The 14,487-nt window shown below is 48.2% G+C and overlaps 2 protein-coding genes across 5 annotated transcripts in view; one reads left to right on the plus strand and one right to left on the minus strand.

The window, feature by feature from the left end:
• The window catches only part of CD7 (CD7 molecule), a 47,355-nt gene extending 43,504 nt beyond the window's left edge, over positions 1–3,851 (minus strand). For 2 of the 3 annotated variants that reach the window (XM_080399155.1, XM_080399151.1), the window contains exons 1-2: positions 1,455–3,827; positions 1,108–1,220 (exon numbers count right to left, since the gene is read on the minus strand). The gene's annotated coding sequence lies outside the window, so the exon portion shown is untranslated. Of the gene's footprint in view, positions 1–1,107; positions 1,221–1,454 lie in introns of all 3 variants that reach the window. The other variant, XM_080399149.1, reaches the window with a different exon arrangement.
• Positions 3,852–7,652: 3,801 nt separating this feature from the next.
• LOC308069217 (large ribosomal subunit protein bL27m-like) lies at positions 7,653–13,502 on the plus strand. Of its 2 annotated transcripts, none has more exons than XM_080401173.1 (5): positions 7,653–8,239; positions 8,991–9,113; positions 9,851–9,918; positions 10,379–11,925; positions 12,707–13,502. In XM_080401173.1, exons 1-4 carry the CDS (start codon positions 8,035–8,037, stop codon positions 10,613–10,615), a joined length of 633 nt encoding a protein of 210 aa, XP_080257299.1. In that variant the 5' UTR covers positions 7,653–8,034; the 3' UTR covers positions 10,616–11,925; positions 12,707–13,502. The 2 variants fall into 2 exon arrangements, with proteins under 2 accessions (XP_080257299.1, XP_080257300.1); XM_080401174.1 differs by having other exon boundaries at positions 10,379–11,662.
• Positions 13,503–14,487: the final 985 nt, after the last annotated feature.

The raw sequence follows: 14,487 nt of genomic DNA on the forward strand, positions 1-14,487 counted from the left end.
AATACCAACCAGTCTCTGGATGCTCTGGTTCAGGCCTGTTTGATCTCCAGAACAAAGGAGCCTGTAATGCTTCTGCCTCTGTGCTCAGAGAGGAGCCCGACAGTCACGTGCATATGTGTGACACCAAACTAACCCCAGATCGATTGATATTTCCACAGACATAACCCTGACAAGTTGCTTGATTGCATCAAAGCAACTCCTTACACAGGGCTTGTCGGGGTGCATCCGTGTCAGTGCCTTGTGCACAGCTTCCCGCTGACACCACGGAGGGCAGGGACCAGCAGCAAAACATGGCAGTAACATGGCCAGCAGGTAGGAAAGCCAGAGTGGGACACACCATGCCAAGGTCCTCCAGCACCGGGGATGCCCATCAGTTCCAGATCCAACCAATGTCCTGGTCAATCCCCAACACATACTCTGAACAGATGCAGAGGAACTGGCATTGTGGTGCCCACATAGGTTCCTCTCAAGCAGGTGGAGAAAGCCACCCAACCAAACACATACCAGCACCAAGGCAAACCTGGAAGAGACCAGGTACATTTTTTAAGAGCTCTCTCTTCTGAACTTCCTGGCTTACATTATTATGCAAAGCTCTGCCCTCATGGTTTGTTTTGCTTCAATTTGCCCAGAGGATGAAGAATTTGGAAAGAGATGCCTCAGATGAGATCATTCTACCCCCTCCCTGTCTTCTTGCATGACAATAGAATTCATTAACAAAAGTCACAAGGTTAAAAATTGTTCCAAGCCCAGGGGAAGGGAAACCGCTTTTTCCTTGCCCAGCTGATTCCCCATCTTTGTGATCCCACACTGCACAAGGTCCACAAGAGACCTACGTAGAAAGCAAAGCTCAGATCCTTTAAAACAAGCTGCCTAAGAAGCCGGTGAGCCTACACAAAGTCAAAGTAATGCTTTTTGGAAGTGCCGAGTTCATTCCCATTGATCACAAGCAGGTTAGCAAGGCAGCCGCAGCACTCACATAGGAAGTTAACAGCCAAGCCCCACTGTCAGCCTCTTCTCTGGAAAAAAATCTTATTACAGGCAGGAAGCAAGAACAGGAAGCAGGAAGCAAGAGAAAGACAGAGAGATTTAACAAGTTTGGATACTTACTGGTAATGACACCTGCTGCATTGTCAACTGCTGCTCCATTGCACACGGCCAGCTCGGGTTGTAACAGCTGATTTACCCACGGGGGAGGTTGGGCACTGTAGCTCATGGTAACCCTGCATCAAAACATTGGAAGCACATGCAATAATTCAGGGACCAGAAAAACCATGGCACATATTTTACAACCTTGACCCAGAGATGGGGGAGCACTTACAGGAGGAAATACTGGTGCTGTTACTACTAGCAATAGCAGCTTTGATAAAGCCACAAAAAGCAATTCCCGTTTGAGTTGAAAAATAATGAATTAAATCATTTACAGGATGTCTGCAGAATAGAGAGAAAGCAAGTACCTGTTTAAAACTCTGTCAACTGTAACTGCTCTTTCAGCCCGGCTGCAAGAGTTCAGATAACTCAGCACTTAATTTTTGGAACATCTGTCCAACCCAGAGTGAGATGAGTCACTGCACACACCACCAGGTGCCACTTCCCGAACAAAGCACTTGTGGATGTTCCTGAACAAGGCTCTGCTGAGGCCCCAAACCTTCGTCTTCCCTGTGCTTGCAGTCATGTGAACTGAAGCAGTGAAGATGTCTTCTTACTAACCATCTCCCAGAGGAGAACAGTGACAAAAGATGAGTGTGCTGGGGTGGATGTGAAAATCAGCAGATTCTCTTTTCCACACTGCTTGTCCTCCACTAGCCCGAGAGCTCACCTTTAAATGAAACTTTAATACAGCCAAATGTAAATGCATTCAACAACTGAAACCAGTGAAACAACTAAACCACCTGTAAGACCAACAAGGCTTTGTACTGAAGCAACCCCTGGAGCCTGCAGCAGCCTTCAGTCAGGTGCACATTATTTAATTGGTTTGAGGGGATTTTCTGGACTGCTAATCACCATGAGGTAGCTAAAAACCTGTGCAGCATGTTGAGTGCTACAGCACATTAGAGATGTTGAACCCCTGAGAGCTCCGTGAATAACAATGGTTGTTCCCCTTGTTTTGAGTGTGCAACACCCAGAGATGGGGTATCTACAGGTGGGTGAGCCAGAGCGCTCGCAGGGTGAGCAACCACCAAAAGTGTGCTGAGGAGTGAAAGTGAAATATTCATAGACGTTATGGAAAACATCCACAGTTCATGAAAACAAAGATTTTAAAAAGCCACGAATTTTGGAAGGGACAGAAGTTCTTATTCTTACAAACAGAGGCTGTCTTACTAGAAAGGAATAAAAAAAAAAAAAAGGAAAAACAGAGACAAATTTGAGGTTATTAACTACCTGCTAAATAGTTTGTGGTTTCCAAGAGTCTCATGGTTTCATGAATCTTTTCATATTTGTCAGGAACCAGCTACAATATTTTATAAAGCCCAGCCATGCTTTCACCCCTGTGCATATCGTGGGGTGAGACAACTTCATTTAAAAAAAAAAAAGTCAGCAACTCATTCTGACATTCTTTTTGATAAGTTTTCCAACCGAGCAATTTTTGCTCAAGAAGCACACCAAGCAGATGACAGCGCATGCAGAGATGCCAATTCACAAATGTCTTTAAATGAAGTGCCTTCATACTCCTGCCACCTTCCAGGAGTCTGGCATTACATTTACCTGGTTTGATTTCCACCCCCTCACCCCCCACTCCCAAAGCCTTTTCCGAGTGATTCACTCTCAGATGCTCTCCTCAGGAAGTCTCAGTCACAGCAAGTCCCACGTGGCTGCAGAGGAAGGATTATCTCATTTCATCTTGCTACTAGGGCCACCTTAGTGGGATCCTGGTCACAGCCAGGGACCCAGTATCATCCTGTAACACATTTATCGCCAAGCCATAAACCATCACAAGCAGTACACATATGACTCAAGGCAAGGCAAAATTACCATTTAATTCCAAAGCAGATGCTCAGTCCAGAGACTACATCCATTTCAGTCCCCACTGGGCATATCAAAGTCTCAGCTATGCAATGCATTGTGGCATCCCCCCAAAACTGTGCTGCTTTAGAGACAGCAAGGCGTCACAGAGCTGTTGTGTACCTGCTGGATCAGTGTTAACAGGTAGGATTGTGGTGACCAGGAGAAGAGGGGTTAAGAGTTGTAATCTTTGCTGGATGCTAGAGAACTTCTCTCCCCTGGAAAGGCACCATCGAAGCAGCTTCATCTGCTTAAAGACTTTCCTGCAACATGATCCTAAACACACAAATACTTCATCTCGTGGCTTTCTGCTGCAAAACCCAATTTCCACAAAGTTCCAGCTAACCGGACTGCAAACAAGCTATTCAAAAATTCCAGCTACAGCACTTTTTCTGTGTTTAACTTTCATTTTTATCCCAGTGTCAATACAGCAAAACCTCAGCAGCACAGATTCATCAGGCTTCTCACAGTACCTCTGACGTTTGTTTAAAGCACCTCATCTAGCAGATGTATCCAGCATCAGTACCAGGAACTAACAGCAGTCACAGAGCACACAGCTAAAGCCGCTCCTGCTCCACTTTGATCATTCTACAGTGAGTATGAGAAGGCCAAGGGGAGAACCAGATCATTTTATCACTCCACTGGCTACAGCAGAGGTTCATGGTAATGCAGTCACTCCTTTGGCAGCTCAAGAGTCAGGAGGAATATTTCCACAGGAAACAGCAATTTAAAACAGTAGCATACTTCCAAAATCAGCAGGCTTCAAGGGGGGAGCTTCTACCACTGCCAAGCACCATCACCACCCTGCTTCTGCAAGGGCTCTGCTCTTCAGCGAGGGCAATGGGGACATCTGGTCACAGGCCTCACCTCCACCTCCAACACCCACCTTCTTGCAAAGGACAGGCCAAAGCAACCTTCCAGCTCAGGTGCAGTTTGCCTTGTGCCTCTTGTTCCCCTTGTCCCTACCCAGTGACCTGTGGAGAGGACAGAGCAAGCAGGTGAGAGAGACTGCAACTCTGACCATAGGGAAGACCCCATAACCCCTTCCAAACACCATCGTTCCAAAAGCAGAAAGACTTGCTGGTACGACAGCTTTGAGCTGTTATCTTCAAACCAGCAGGCTTTTGGCTCAGTAGAGCTTCACTCACCATGGTTCAGGAGGAACAGACCCATAAACCCACACTCGATGAGGAGCACACCAACACGTGTGAAACTGCAGCCCATAACAGCTTGAGTCTCAGTCCACATCACCCTGTGGATAACTGGCGAGCTGAAAAAGGTCTCATAGACATAGTCCAGCTGGCTGGACAAAAATGCACATGGCTCTCAGCTTATCTGAAGTAAAGCAAAAGTTACATAATAACTGGAAGATCGCAGTGGGAAAAGAATGTTGCAGGTGGGAACAGGTAACTACAGAAGAGAAACTAGGGGCAGGCTAGATATTTAGGCAACTAACCAATAATGAGCTTAACTTTTGTAATATGTATGAGCTAATTATAACAAGGCATAAAAGGTGACTGTAAGGTACAATAAATGAAGTCTGCTGATCACTCATACTGAGTGACTGTGTCTTCCCTCCGTCGTGACATCACCCCAGTGTTCAGATACCCTGGGTCTCCCTCCAGCTCCACAGCTCACTCCCAATCCAAGATTTCTTCCCAATGCACAAGCCCACCGCAGGCAGCAAGTCAACGACAGAGCCAAAAATGCTGCCAAAGCGCATCAAGCCCCAAGTGCTTCGGTCACCAACTGTGGTGGTGAAGCTTCTTCCACTGACCAACAGCGCTGCCTGCACATTTAAATGCCATAGAAAACGGTCAAATGAAAAATGTTCTGGCATCCTCCAAATCTATTCTGTTCAAAAGAAACAAAACTCTACTTGCTTTCCAGGGAAAACAGGACCTGAAATCAGAAGCGGCCGTTAGAGGAAATATGAGTCACATTATAACCAGCTTCAGTTTTATCTGCACTTCCCCAGCCTGAGCAGTCACACTTTGAAGTGGAGAACTCCCTTTTTGGTGGTTAGATTATCACTGAGGAGAAAACTTCGTGCATTTGTTTTGTTGCCTTGTACTTTCTACAGGTGTATCACACTAGCTTTAAAGGTAAACACTTTCCAAGACAGGCTGAATGGGATTTTGTCTTTGCTGCCTTAAAACTTCCCCTGCTTCCCTCAAAGACTGACGTTTTGGCGGTCACAGGTAGAAAATCCACTGTCTGAGAGCATGGACGTAACATAAAACTAATGCTTGTCTCAGTAAAACAGCTGCCTGTCTCAGCCAGGGATGATGCCACTCATTTCTGCAGTAGCACTGCTGGCAGTTGGGACCGCAGAGCCTTTCCAGCAAAGCTCCCTGTGAGCATCTCCAGCTTGTGGTGGAGCTGGGCTTGACTGCAAGGATCCTGGCTAGAGGCTTCAGAGAGGTGTCTTGACCTTGGCAGCATTTATTGCAGCCCCTGCTCCCTTTCATCAGGAAAACACAGGATAACGTGTGTGTTGACATATAGAACTCCCAACTACCATAAGGGTAGCTCACACTAGTTATTAGATGAGGTCACTGGAGGTAAGGATTTCGCAGCCCCTGAGCAAACTCCTGCTTGGGCTAAGCCCAGCACTGACCCGCAGAGGCTGCCTGCGAGCCAAGACACAACGCTGGCACACACCTACAAGGATCTGGCAGAGGCCAGGCCATCCTGTGGAGCCTTTAGGAAAAAGCCCACGGGGGGGTGGGTGGGGGGGTGGGAAACAGAGGCCGCCCCCACCAAGCAAACTGGTTCGGAGGACTGCTACAGCACAAACCCCACGCTGCACAGCGGCTTCTGTAAATACATCAACCTCAGTCCCCAGAACAGCTCAGGCTTGATCCCTACAGCCTCCTCTGAGCTGCTGCTCTGCTGGGCGAAAGTCCCCAGGGACCTTTAAACTGTCACCTACTCACTCGTTTATGAACACAGTCTTTCGGTTTAAGCAGCTTTTTCCTTACTGCACCTTCACCCCCGCCCCAAGACATGCACTAACAGCTCCCAGCCCCTGCTCTGCAAGGCAGAAGCAGCTCAGCAAAGGTCCCCTGATCCCCCTGGGGGGCTGGCCACACCTCACCCTTCCCGCCTGCTCACATGCCAGACTTGTGCTCTAAATAAGTCAGCTCTTGCTCCCAAAAACATTTAAGATCCAGCTGCAGCCAAATCCCTAGCATAATATTCAAAATCTTTATCTTCTAAAAACAAAAACAAAAACAAACCCCAAAACACCAAAAACACCCTCCCTTCAAGAGCTTGCCCCAGGAGAGGCAGAACAGGGAATACCTCCAGGTCCTTCACCCTGAGAAGGTTTCAGTATGAGGCAGTTCAGGGTTCAGAGATTTCTATTTCCCATCATGATTCTGCAGTCAGGAGTGGCAAGGGCTGGCTTTGCAGTAATCCTCCTCTCGTGTCTGTGCATCTAAATGAACTATGAAATTGGAGAGCAGGGAGTCCAAGCATCCTCACCTGTGCCTGGCTCCTGAGGCAGCCCTGCATCCATCTCAGCAGCAGGAACAGCTGCCCTGCATGATGCTGAACCTCTTGCCAGCTACTGCTCACTCTGCCAGCCCAAGTGTCATGACAAACCCAGTGGATGGGAGAAGAAAAAATGAAATCAAGGCAAAATGCACCCTCCTCTTCCTCTTCCCTGACCATCACTATTAGAGCAACAAACTCAAACCCCAACAGCTGGTACGTCTGTAAGGAACACATAAGGAGAGGTGGAGCGGTGCCCTTGCAATCTCATGTGGCCTTTCTGGAGAGGACAAAGATGTACCGTATGAGACGTGCTGCGATGCGCTCGTGGTCAGGACTGGTGCGAATTAATATGGATCTGGTTTTGAAAGACCTTCAAGAGACATCATGGAATTTGATTTCTGAACTGCTTGCTGCAAGGCAAAGATGATGCACATCACTTAGTGGCATACAGTGGACTGTCCTCCGAAACTGCCATCTGCACTGACACCCAAGAAAATCCTTTGAGAAGATCCCAGAGCTGCTACCGAGGAAGCTGGCAGCAATTAGCCTGGCCTGCATGATCTCAGCCCCTCAAATCTCCTTCATCAGCCCCTGCGTAAGCACTGCCACACGTTCAGAAGGAAAATACAGACTGCTTCAACCTCAGAGTGTGAGCACAGGCTCGGCGCTGGCTGCCAGGAGCAGGGGGTTGGGAAGATTTCACTGCCCCAAGCAGCTGCAGTTTTCAGAACATTAACACAAAGCAGACAGGGGGTACATTTGGGTGATCTGAGCAACCCCAGGAGCTTAAAACCTTTGCCAGGCAACTATTCTTCATAAATTGCACTCTGAGCAACAGCAGAGTCCAACAGACATTAACGCCCTAAAACTAGAAATACAGGGGAAAATTTTGTTAATTTCATTTTCTTCCTTCTTTCTTTGCTGGTAGGAGATTGCACACTTTTGTAATCTCCCCACATCCCCTTGGATGCGGGTCAGTGCAAAGGTGTCATTCCTGCAGCAGCCAGCCAAAACCTCTCTGGACGACGTCTCATCTCTGCTTCAAAGAGGAAAGGAGCTGGGCAGAGCCCACCCAGCTGCCATCAAAAAGCCATCCCGACAGATACACAGAGCAGGCTGGAGCCTCTGACCTGGGCAGGAGCGCCTGGATTCGGGGAGCTGTTACCAGGAGCGAGGCCCTTGCAGCTTTCTGTGTGATGCCTTGGGGAACTGGATGCCTGTAAGAGTCGGTCTAAAGAGAACAATATTGTCTCAACATTGCCAACACAGACCTGGAGGTGGAATGTGGTCCTCATGGACACCAAGACACAAAGACCCTGGGAAGGAGAACTGCACAGTACGAGGAGTACTGTGCCGCTCCCTGCCACCTGGGATTGAAGGGAACAACTACAATAAGGCCACGTAACAGCTGTCCAGAAGATGGATCACAACCGTGGTCATAACAACGAACCAGAAAACAATACAAAAACACGCCTCCTGTCTGAAGCTACCCGCCTCTAAGGAAAACCGTGCCTCGGGCACCCCTCTTTGGACATGCGTGATAACCTGGCTCGAGAAGGCGAAGGCTGGCAACAATCCATGGACCAGAGGAGGAGCAGGGTGTGTTGCTTGGCACAAAAAGATGCCTTCTTAGCAACTGAACTTTGGAGATCTTCCCCACCAAGGATCACGACGATCAGAAGGACCGGCGGGACGCTGCCTGGACCTGGGACCATAGGGACGCCTTGGACCCGTGGTGGTAGCTCTAATCCTCTTTCCTTTCCTTTTTACTTTACCTTTTATTCACTTTGTCTTTCTACCTATCGCACGCCGCTTTACGGGGAAACAATAAAATTGTGCTGTTTAATTGAAGCATAATCCCTTGGCGTGGCCGCCTTGATTTTTGAGCTTCGAGATCATAGTAAATGAACCATCATGAGTCCACTGAGTGGACTGAGACAGCTCCCCAGAGTCCCTTATCACTACTCCCAGGGCTCTGTAATCCTTGACACTCCTCACACCGCTCCTGGCTGTATCACTAGTGCCCACTTGAATAAGTGCTTATATATTGTCTTGAATTGGAGTCTTCTCATTTGTAAGATTTCAAAATATTACTAAGTAAATGCCATTCAGTCGAAGGGGAAACTGAAACAGAGATCACAACTTGTCTTTTTTCAAAGCAATATAAGGCCAGTCCACAGCAACCAGTAACATCTGTACCTCGTTTGACAAGGCCTTGCTGAAACATGAATTTGTGCATATCCTTTAACATCGTTGCCGAGTGTTTTATTCCTCCCTGGGCAGTAACTGTACTTGAGATGTGGCCTCTTTGCTAGGGACTTAGGCCATGGTGGTCTAATTATGGTTTATCTTAGAAGTACTTCTCCTCCCCCTGGTCCCTGGGCTTTCTTTTGCCTTTAGTTTTAAAGCCTGTCTTGACTGTTAGCCTTTAAACCTGAAAAAAGAATAGTTTTTTTCAGCTGATGTTGTTTTTCTTCCTCTAAACCTAGTTTTAACTACTCCCCAGACAAGCCTGGTTGCCATCAGGTATGCTTATAAGAAAACTGGAGGCAGCTACAAAAATGTAGGTGGCCGCAGCCCTGGCAAGCGCTATGGATTTAAAAAAGTAGATGGTAGGTCTGAGCATCTGCTGAGTCTTATTTGCATTTCATTGGGTTCTTCGCAGCTTCTCCCCTGGTGCTGATGTCAGTTGTTATTTCAGGAGGAGGTGGCCAGGGCAGCTTCCAAGAGAAAGGAAAGGGAAGCTTCAGTGAAACCTGGAGATGAAGGGTAGCCGCCGGCAGGAGGGCAGGGTGAGCAGCCTCCCTCCCAGATGGGCCTGCGAGCGGCCAGCTGAACTTGCCTGCAGAAAACCTCCTTTGGTTCTGACTTTGCCTCTCTGGAGCGCCTGGGAGGAGGGCACACTGTGGGACACCTAATAACTCAAGCGCACTTTCCTCCCCATGCTGTGATGAAAAGCTGGGCATTTTAGGTGTTTACAAAGGGGAGAATTATGAGGCTGAGCAGAAGCCAAAGTACAGATTCTTGCAGCCGAGTGCTTAATAATTATTAGCTTTGCTGATGAAAACATATCAATGGGAAAGGTAATAAAAAAAATGCCTTCAGCAACCAGAAAATGCCTTGTCCCCTAGAAGTAATCTTTTCAAAGCCTAGGATTGCTTTTTGCCATGGTCTATCAATTGCCTTTCATTTCCCCCTAAGAGCATTTTTGTTTATATGCTTTTAGCATTTGAAGTAATTATTTCTTAGGAAACTCCCACAGAAAGCTGGGCTTTGGAACCGTTTGTGTTCTGCCGGGGCTTCAGGGAGCTCCATTGCTCTGCAGTCTGACTCTGTCACTCTGTTGCAGGTGAATTTGTGCATGCAGGCAACATTCTGGCTACGCAGCGGTTGATGCGCTGGCATCCAGGGGCTCATGTAAGTGGTTTTGTATCTCTTCATTCGTTCTCAGAAACAGCAGCCCACAACAGAGTGCTGTCCTCAGTGCCTCCTCTCTTTCAAGCTTGTTCTTAATGCTCTTTCTTATATTCTATGCCAACCTGAAGCTGGGTTTCATTGCCTGGTATTTCTTGGTCACAGAGCCTGCTCACACCTGTGCCCATGTGACTCGGGAAAGGTCTGAAAGTTCTGGAAATCCCAAAACACTTCTGTAACCTAACTGTGTGCTTGTGCTTCAGGGTAGAATCGGTATCTCCTCCCTTGTAATGAGCACTTTTGCATATGGATTGCTGGAAGCAAATAGCGTGGTTTTATTTTGAAATACAAAGCAACAGATGCTGTTGAAGGCAGGATATCCAACAAGGCAGACCAATGATCAGATCTGCTTTAGAGGTGGACCTCCAGCCTTCCCTTTCTAACAGTCCTCATCCTCTTCCAGGTGGGGATGGGCCGTAACAAGACTCTGTATGCCCTGGAGGATGGGATTGTGAGATACACCAAAGAGGTCTATGTACCTCTGCCCCGCAGCAGTGAGAGCAGGGAAGCGATCTGTTGTCTACCCAAAGGAGCGGTTCTTTACAAAACCTTTATCAATATTATCCCTGTCACAGAAGTAGGAAGCTTTAAACTCGTCACCATGCTCCTGCCTCACATAGGGAGGGATGGGAAGGAGTGACTGGGACAGACCACCACAGCTGGACTGGCATGAGAGGACAATAATATTCTAGCTCCGAAGATACCAGTGTAGGACTTCTTTTTCTTGCTCCTAAAGCATGTGTGGTCAGTGTTCAGGCACTGGGATCACTCTGGCTGAGCAGACCTTCACCTTGGCTTTGTCCCCTGTGTCAAAGCAAGCAGCTGGTCTGTCTCCTTTGGTCACAGCACGTTTGCCAGAGAAGAGCGAACAGGCACCCCTGGTTGCTCCGCTCAGAGCTAGAGAGCTGGCGTTGGCTCCATGCTTGTCCTTGTGCTGCAGGAGGGACGGCACCGCTGCCTGGGGTCTGACTTGCCTGTGTCTCGGCTGAGTGTGAATCTGGGTGAAGGTCTGACATTTGGCCGTTCCCTGCAGACCAGAACGATGCCACAGGCACTTCTGTCCCTGACACCATGGGTGGAAGCAGCGTGCTGAGGCCGAGGCCTCACACGGCTGTGTTTCACTGAGATTGGTAGCTGAGAGGGGCCTGGAATGGGTCTGACACGCCACGTCTGTCCAGGGTCTCTGAGCTCATTACTGTTCCTGAGAAAGCTGGAGGGTGTCTCAAAGCATGCTCATAGGGAGGTGGCGTCTTTTGAGGAGAGAGGAAGAACATCACAGTGGATCAGCAATAACCAGGAGATTATCCCACCTCTTCTTACAGAGCGGATGACAAGGCTCACAACTGCCACCAGCCTGAACCGAAATTCCTGCAGCCCTCAGAGCAGCAGGCTGCTGGCTAGATGAGGTGAGTGCTTACACTGCTTTGCAAGACAGCAGGGCAAAAAGCCACTGGAGAGGCACATTCCCCCCGCTGCCCCCTCACACTCTCTGTGCTGGGTTCCTGCTCTTCCCTGTTCCCCTTCAAGGACTTGCTGCTAGTCACAAGGCCAGAAAAGCCCTGATTTCTGTTACGAGAGGACTGCTGCTTGCCTGCCTTTGACCAAGGATCGATTACTGGGGTGTATACAAGCACCTACAAACCTGGCTTTCTACCCAGGTTTTGACAGTCTCACTGCACAGCAGCAGGCGAGCCTCTGGGCTGTTGCTAGCCCAGCTCTGCCAAAATAAACTAACTTTCTCTCCGGTAATGAGCAACAGGAGTGGCGCAGGGATACTGTGGAAGAGCCCCTGCTGTAGTTCATCCATTGCTCATCTTTGGGGCCTTACTCTCCTGTGCCCTCAGTGCTCTGGTTTCAGGGCAGGTATCGTTAGTTACAGCTCCAAACACTGAGCAGCAAGTGCTGACTGTGCCAGACGTTACGGTACAACTTCAAGAGCTCCACATCCAGGTAAATCAGTGAACCTTTAGTGCTGTGCTCAGGGTTTCAAATGTCTCTGTTTTGCTTTAGTCAGTAAGGGCTCTTTGTTCGACAGGAGGCTCTTGGGACGCTGCTGCAGGACTGATTTGGCAGATGCACTCGCTTGTCTCTGTTCTATTGCAGGAGTGCAAATCTGAAATGTCATAACAGGCAAAGCCTCCTGCTTATAACTAAGCCATAAACACTTACTGAGGAGCATCCCGGAGGTGTCATGCAGGGAGAAGGGACCAAAAAACTATGGAAGCCATACAGATGTAAGAAGAACATTCCCAGCTTGGGCTTGCACCGCGCGGATGATCCAAAGGGCCTGCCCTTTCAGCAGCAGCTCTGCCCTGCCTCACGGCCTTAGACTTCTAATACGCGCTGCTGGTGTGCCCTTTTCCCCTTAATTTGTGTTCCTGGTGAACTGCTGAGCTACAAGAAAGTTCAGCTGTTCCTATGGAGAACGTACCTCCACTCATTTCTTTTTAAGTGTACTGACCTATATGTGCAAAACCAGGTCTTGTGTTCCACAAAGGTGCTTTACACCTTCTTCTGTGCTGACCGTGAAACTAAATTTGAAACTTTTCATCCTAAACAGATGCTGCACATCTACTTACTGAACAGTTAAGTGATGAAAATTCATGACAAAAGACAGCTGCAGCACAGGCTGAAGTATCTCACCCGAACAGCTTGTTTCTGAATGTAGACTATTAAAAAGATACTTGATTTATTCCTCACGTTCTCTGTCCTGTAAACGCTTTCATTACAGATCCCGCCTCCAGTTCTCGTCCTGCTCAGCCACCGCGGCACAAGCACTCCTGGTCGCGGTCGGCGCTGAGAGTCCTGATTTTCGTGCTGTTCTGCATCCTCTGTACTTTGGCCGCCTGCAAGCTGACAGAGCTGCAATGTCAACCCCTGTGCATCAGCACGAACACTCGCTACGAGGATGTGGTAGCCACTCTTCAAAACCATAAAACCCTGCAAAATATGCTACAACAGAACTCGCAGCAGTGATTGTCCTGGACAGGCACTTACTTTGTCAGCATCTCCTTCCACCATCTGCACAGCCAGAATTCCTATGGAATTGCATTCTGATGAAACTGCTTTTAATCAGTCAGCATTGGTTTGTTGCTCCACTCCACCCAGAGCAGAGGTATTGTTCAGATCATCTTTGCCATGCAAGTTTCCCAGTTGGCCTGTAACTCCCATGATTCACCCACGTTAACCAAAACTTGTTAACACTTCTTACCTCCATGGGATGTTTACCTAGATGGTGGGACACAGAAAGCTACCGATCTGTATGAGTGGAAAAAAACAGGCCTTGCGTTATCTGGGTGCCTATAGCTCTACCCTGGAGGTAGGAGGGTTTTAATACATATCCATTCCTTGCTCTCATTGCTCTTCGTGCTAAAATTGGTGATACAGCTGTACGGGAGTAACATATTAAGACCTACTCCAGGATCAATTACAAGTGTGCAGGGTGGCTGCGCATCCGTATGTTGGAGTGCAGAAGCTGATGCACTGTTGAAAGGAGCTGAATTTTCAATACAACGGTTTTCACAGCAGTTTGTCTGAACTGGATGTTTATGTTGCTAACGCAGTTTTTTTCACTCGGGTATTTCAGAAACTGTCAAAAATTATTTCAGAGTACGTGAAGTGGAGTTAGAAATCATTATTTTAACCAGCTAGTGCTGACAAAGCAGCTGCAGCCGCGGCAGGCAGCACTGGGTGGCACTGTGGCAGCAGCACAGGAGCAGACAGGCCAGGGGCTTTGCTGGGGGAAGCTGTTGGGAAGGCTGGGAGGTTTGGTGGTTTGCACCTAAAGAAAACTCACCTGCACAAATGAATTTATAGTTCAGAGAAATCCCGAGGTCTGTCATATCCGTAAGAGCTTTGTGAGCACTAAAATGCAGCGTACGCATAATGTGAAGCGGAGGTTTCAGAGACTATCCATGCGACAGGCTCCACTGAGACATCCTTCATTAGTTACCAGAATTGCTCCCTCCCATCTGGTACCTGGGATTGTTGCTGCTAAGAGCAGTGCCACAAGGAAACAGCCTGTAGCATTTCATCCCAAGGTCATCAAGGCAGTAAGCTGTCACCTTTTTGTAACCTAATGGCAAAACTGTGATTCCCCAAGTATCACAGAAAAAAGCGACAGCATGAATCCAAGGAGGGAAGGGCTGCCTGCCTCTGGCTTAGCAGCATGTATTGTTTTCTGAGCTTCCTTGAAACAGCTTTAGGCTTTGCTTTTGGTATTTAACTCGTCACATTCTTTAGAAGTTCCTTGCTTAACTCTCCAGAAATGCTCAGAAAAATGGCAAACAACATTCAAAGCAATATTTCCTCTCTGCAGACATTCCTGCCAGCATCTGTTGCTTTGCCGTCTTAAGCTTGCAAATGCCAGGCTAGTAAGATTTACCAGTTCAGGTCAGAAGCGTGCTACTGGCCAGGCAAGGGCTCCCGCCAAATACCTGCTTTTTTCTTCAGAGGCATCGTGGTTCCAAGGGGTAACTTCCACACACTGGAAGCTTAATTCACTCTGGGCGC

The sequence above is a fragment of the Falco punctatus genome, assembly GCF_963210335.1.
Source record: "Falco punctatus genome assembly, chromosome: 1".
NCBI lineage: Eukaryota > Metazoa > Chordata > Aves > Falconiformes > Falconidae > Falco > Falco punctatus.

Excerpts from the sequence above, each read along its gene's own strand:
- LOC308069217 (XM_080401173.1), top strand. The coding sequence starts at position 8,035 with ATGCGTGATAACCTGGCTCGAGAAGGCGAAGGCTGGCAACAATCCATG. Across the intron at positions 8,240-8,990 it reads GACGCCTTGGACCCGTGGTG|TTTTAACTACTCCCCAGACA; the intron begins GTAGCTCTAATC and ends CTCTAAACCTAG. Across the intron at positions 9,114-9,850 it reads TGGATTTAAAAAAGTAGATG|GTGAATTTGTGCATGCAGGC; the intron begins GTAGGTCTGAGC and ends ACTCTGTTGCAG.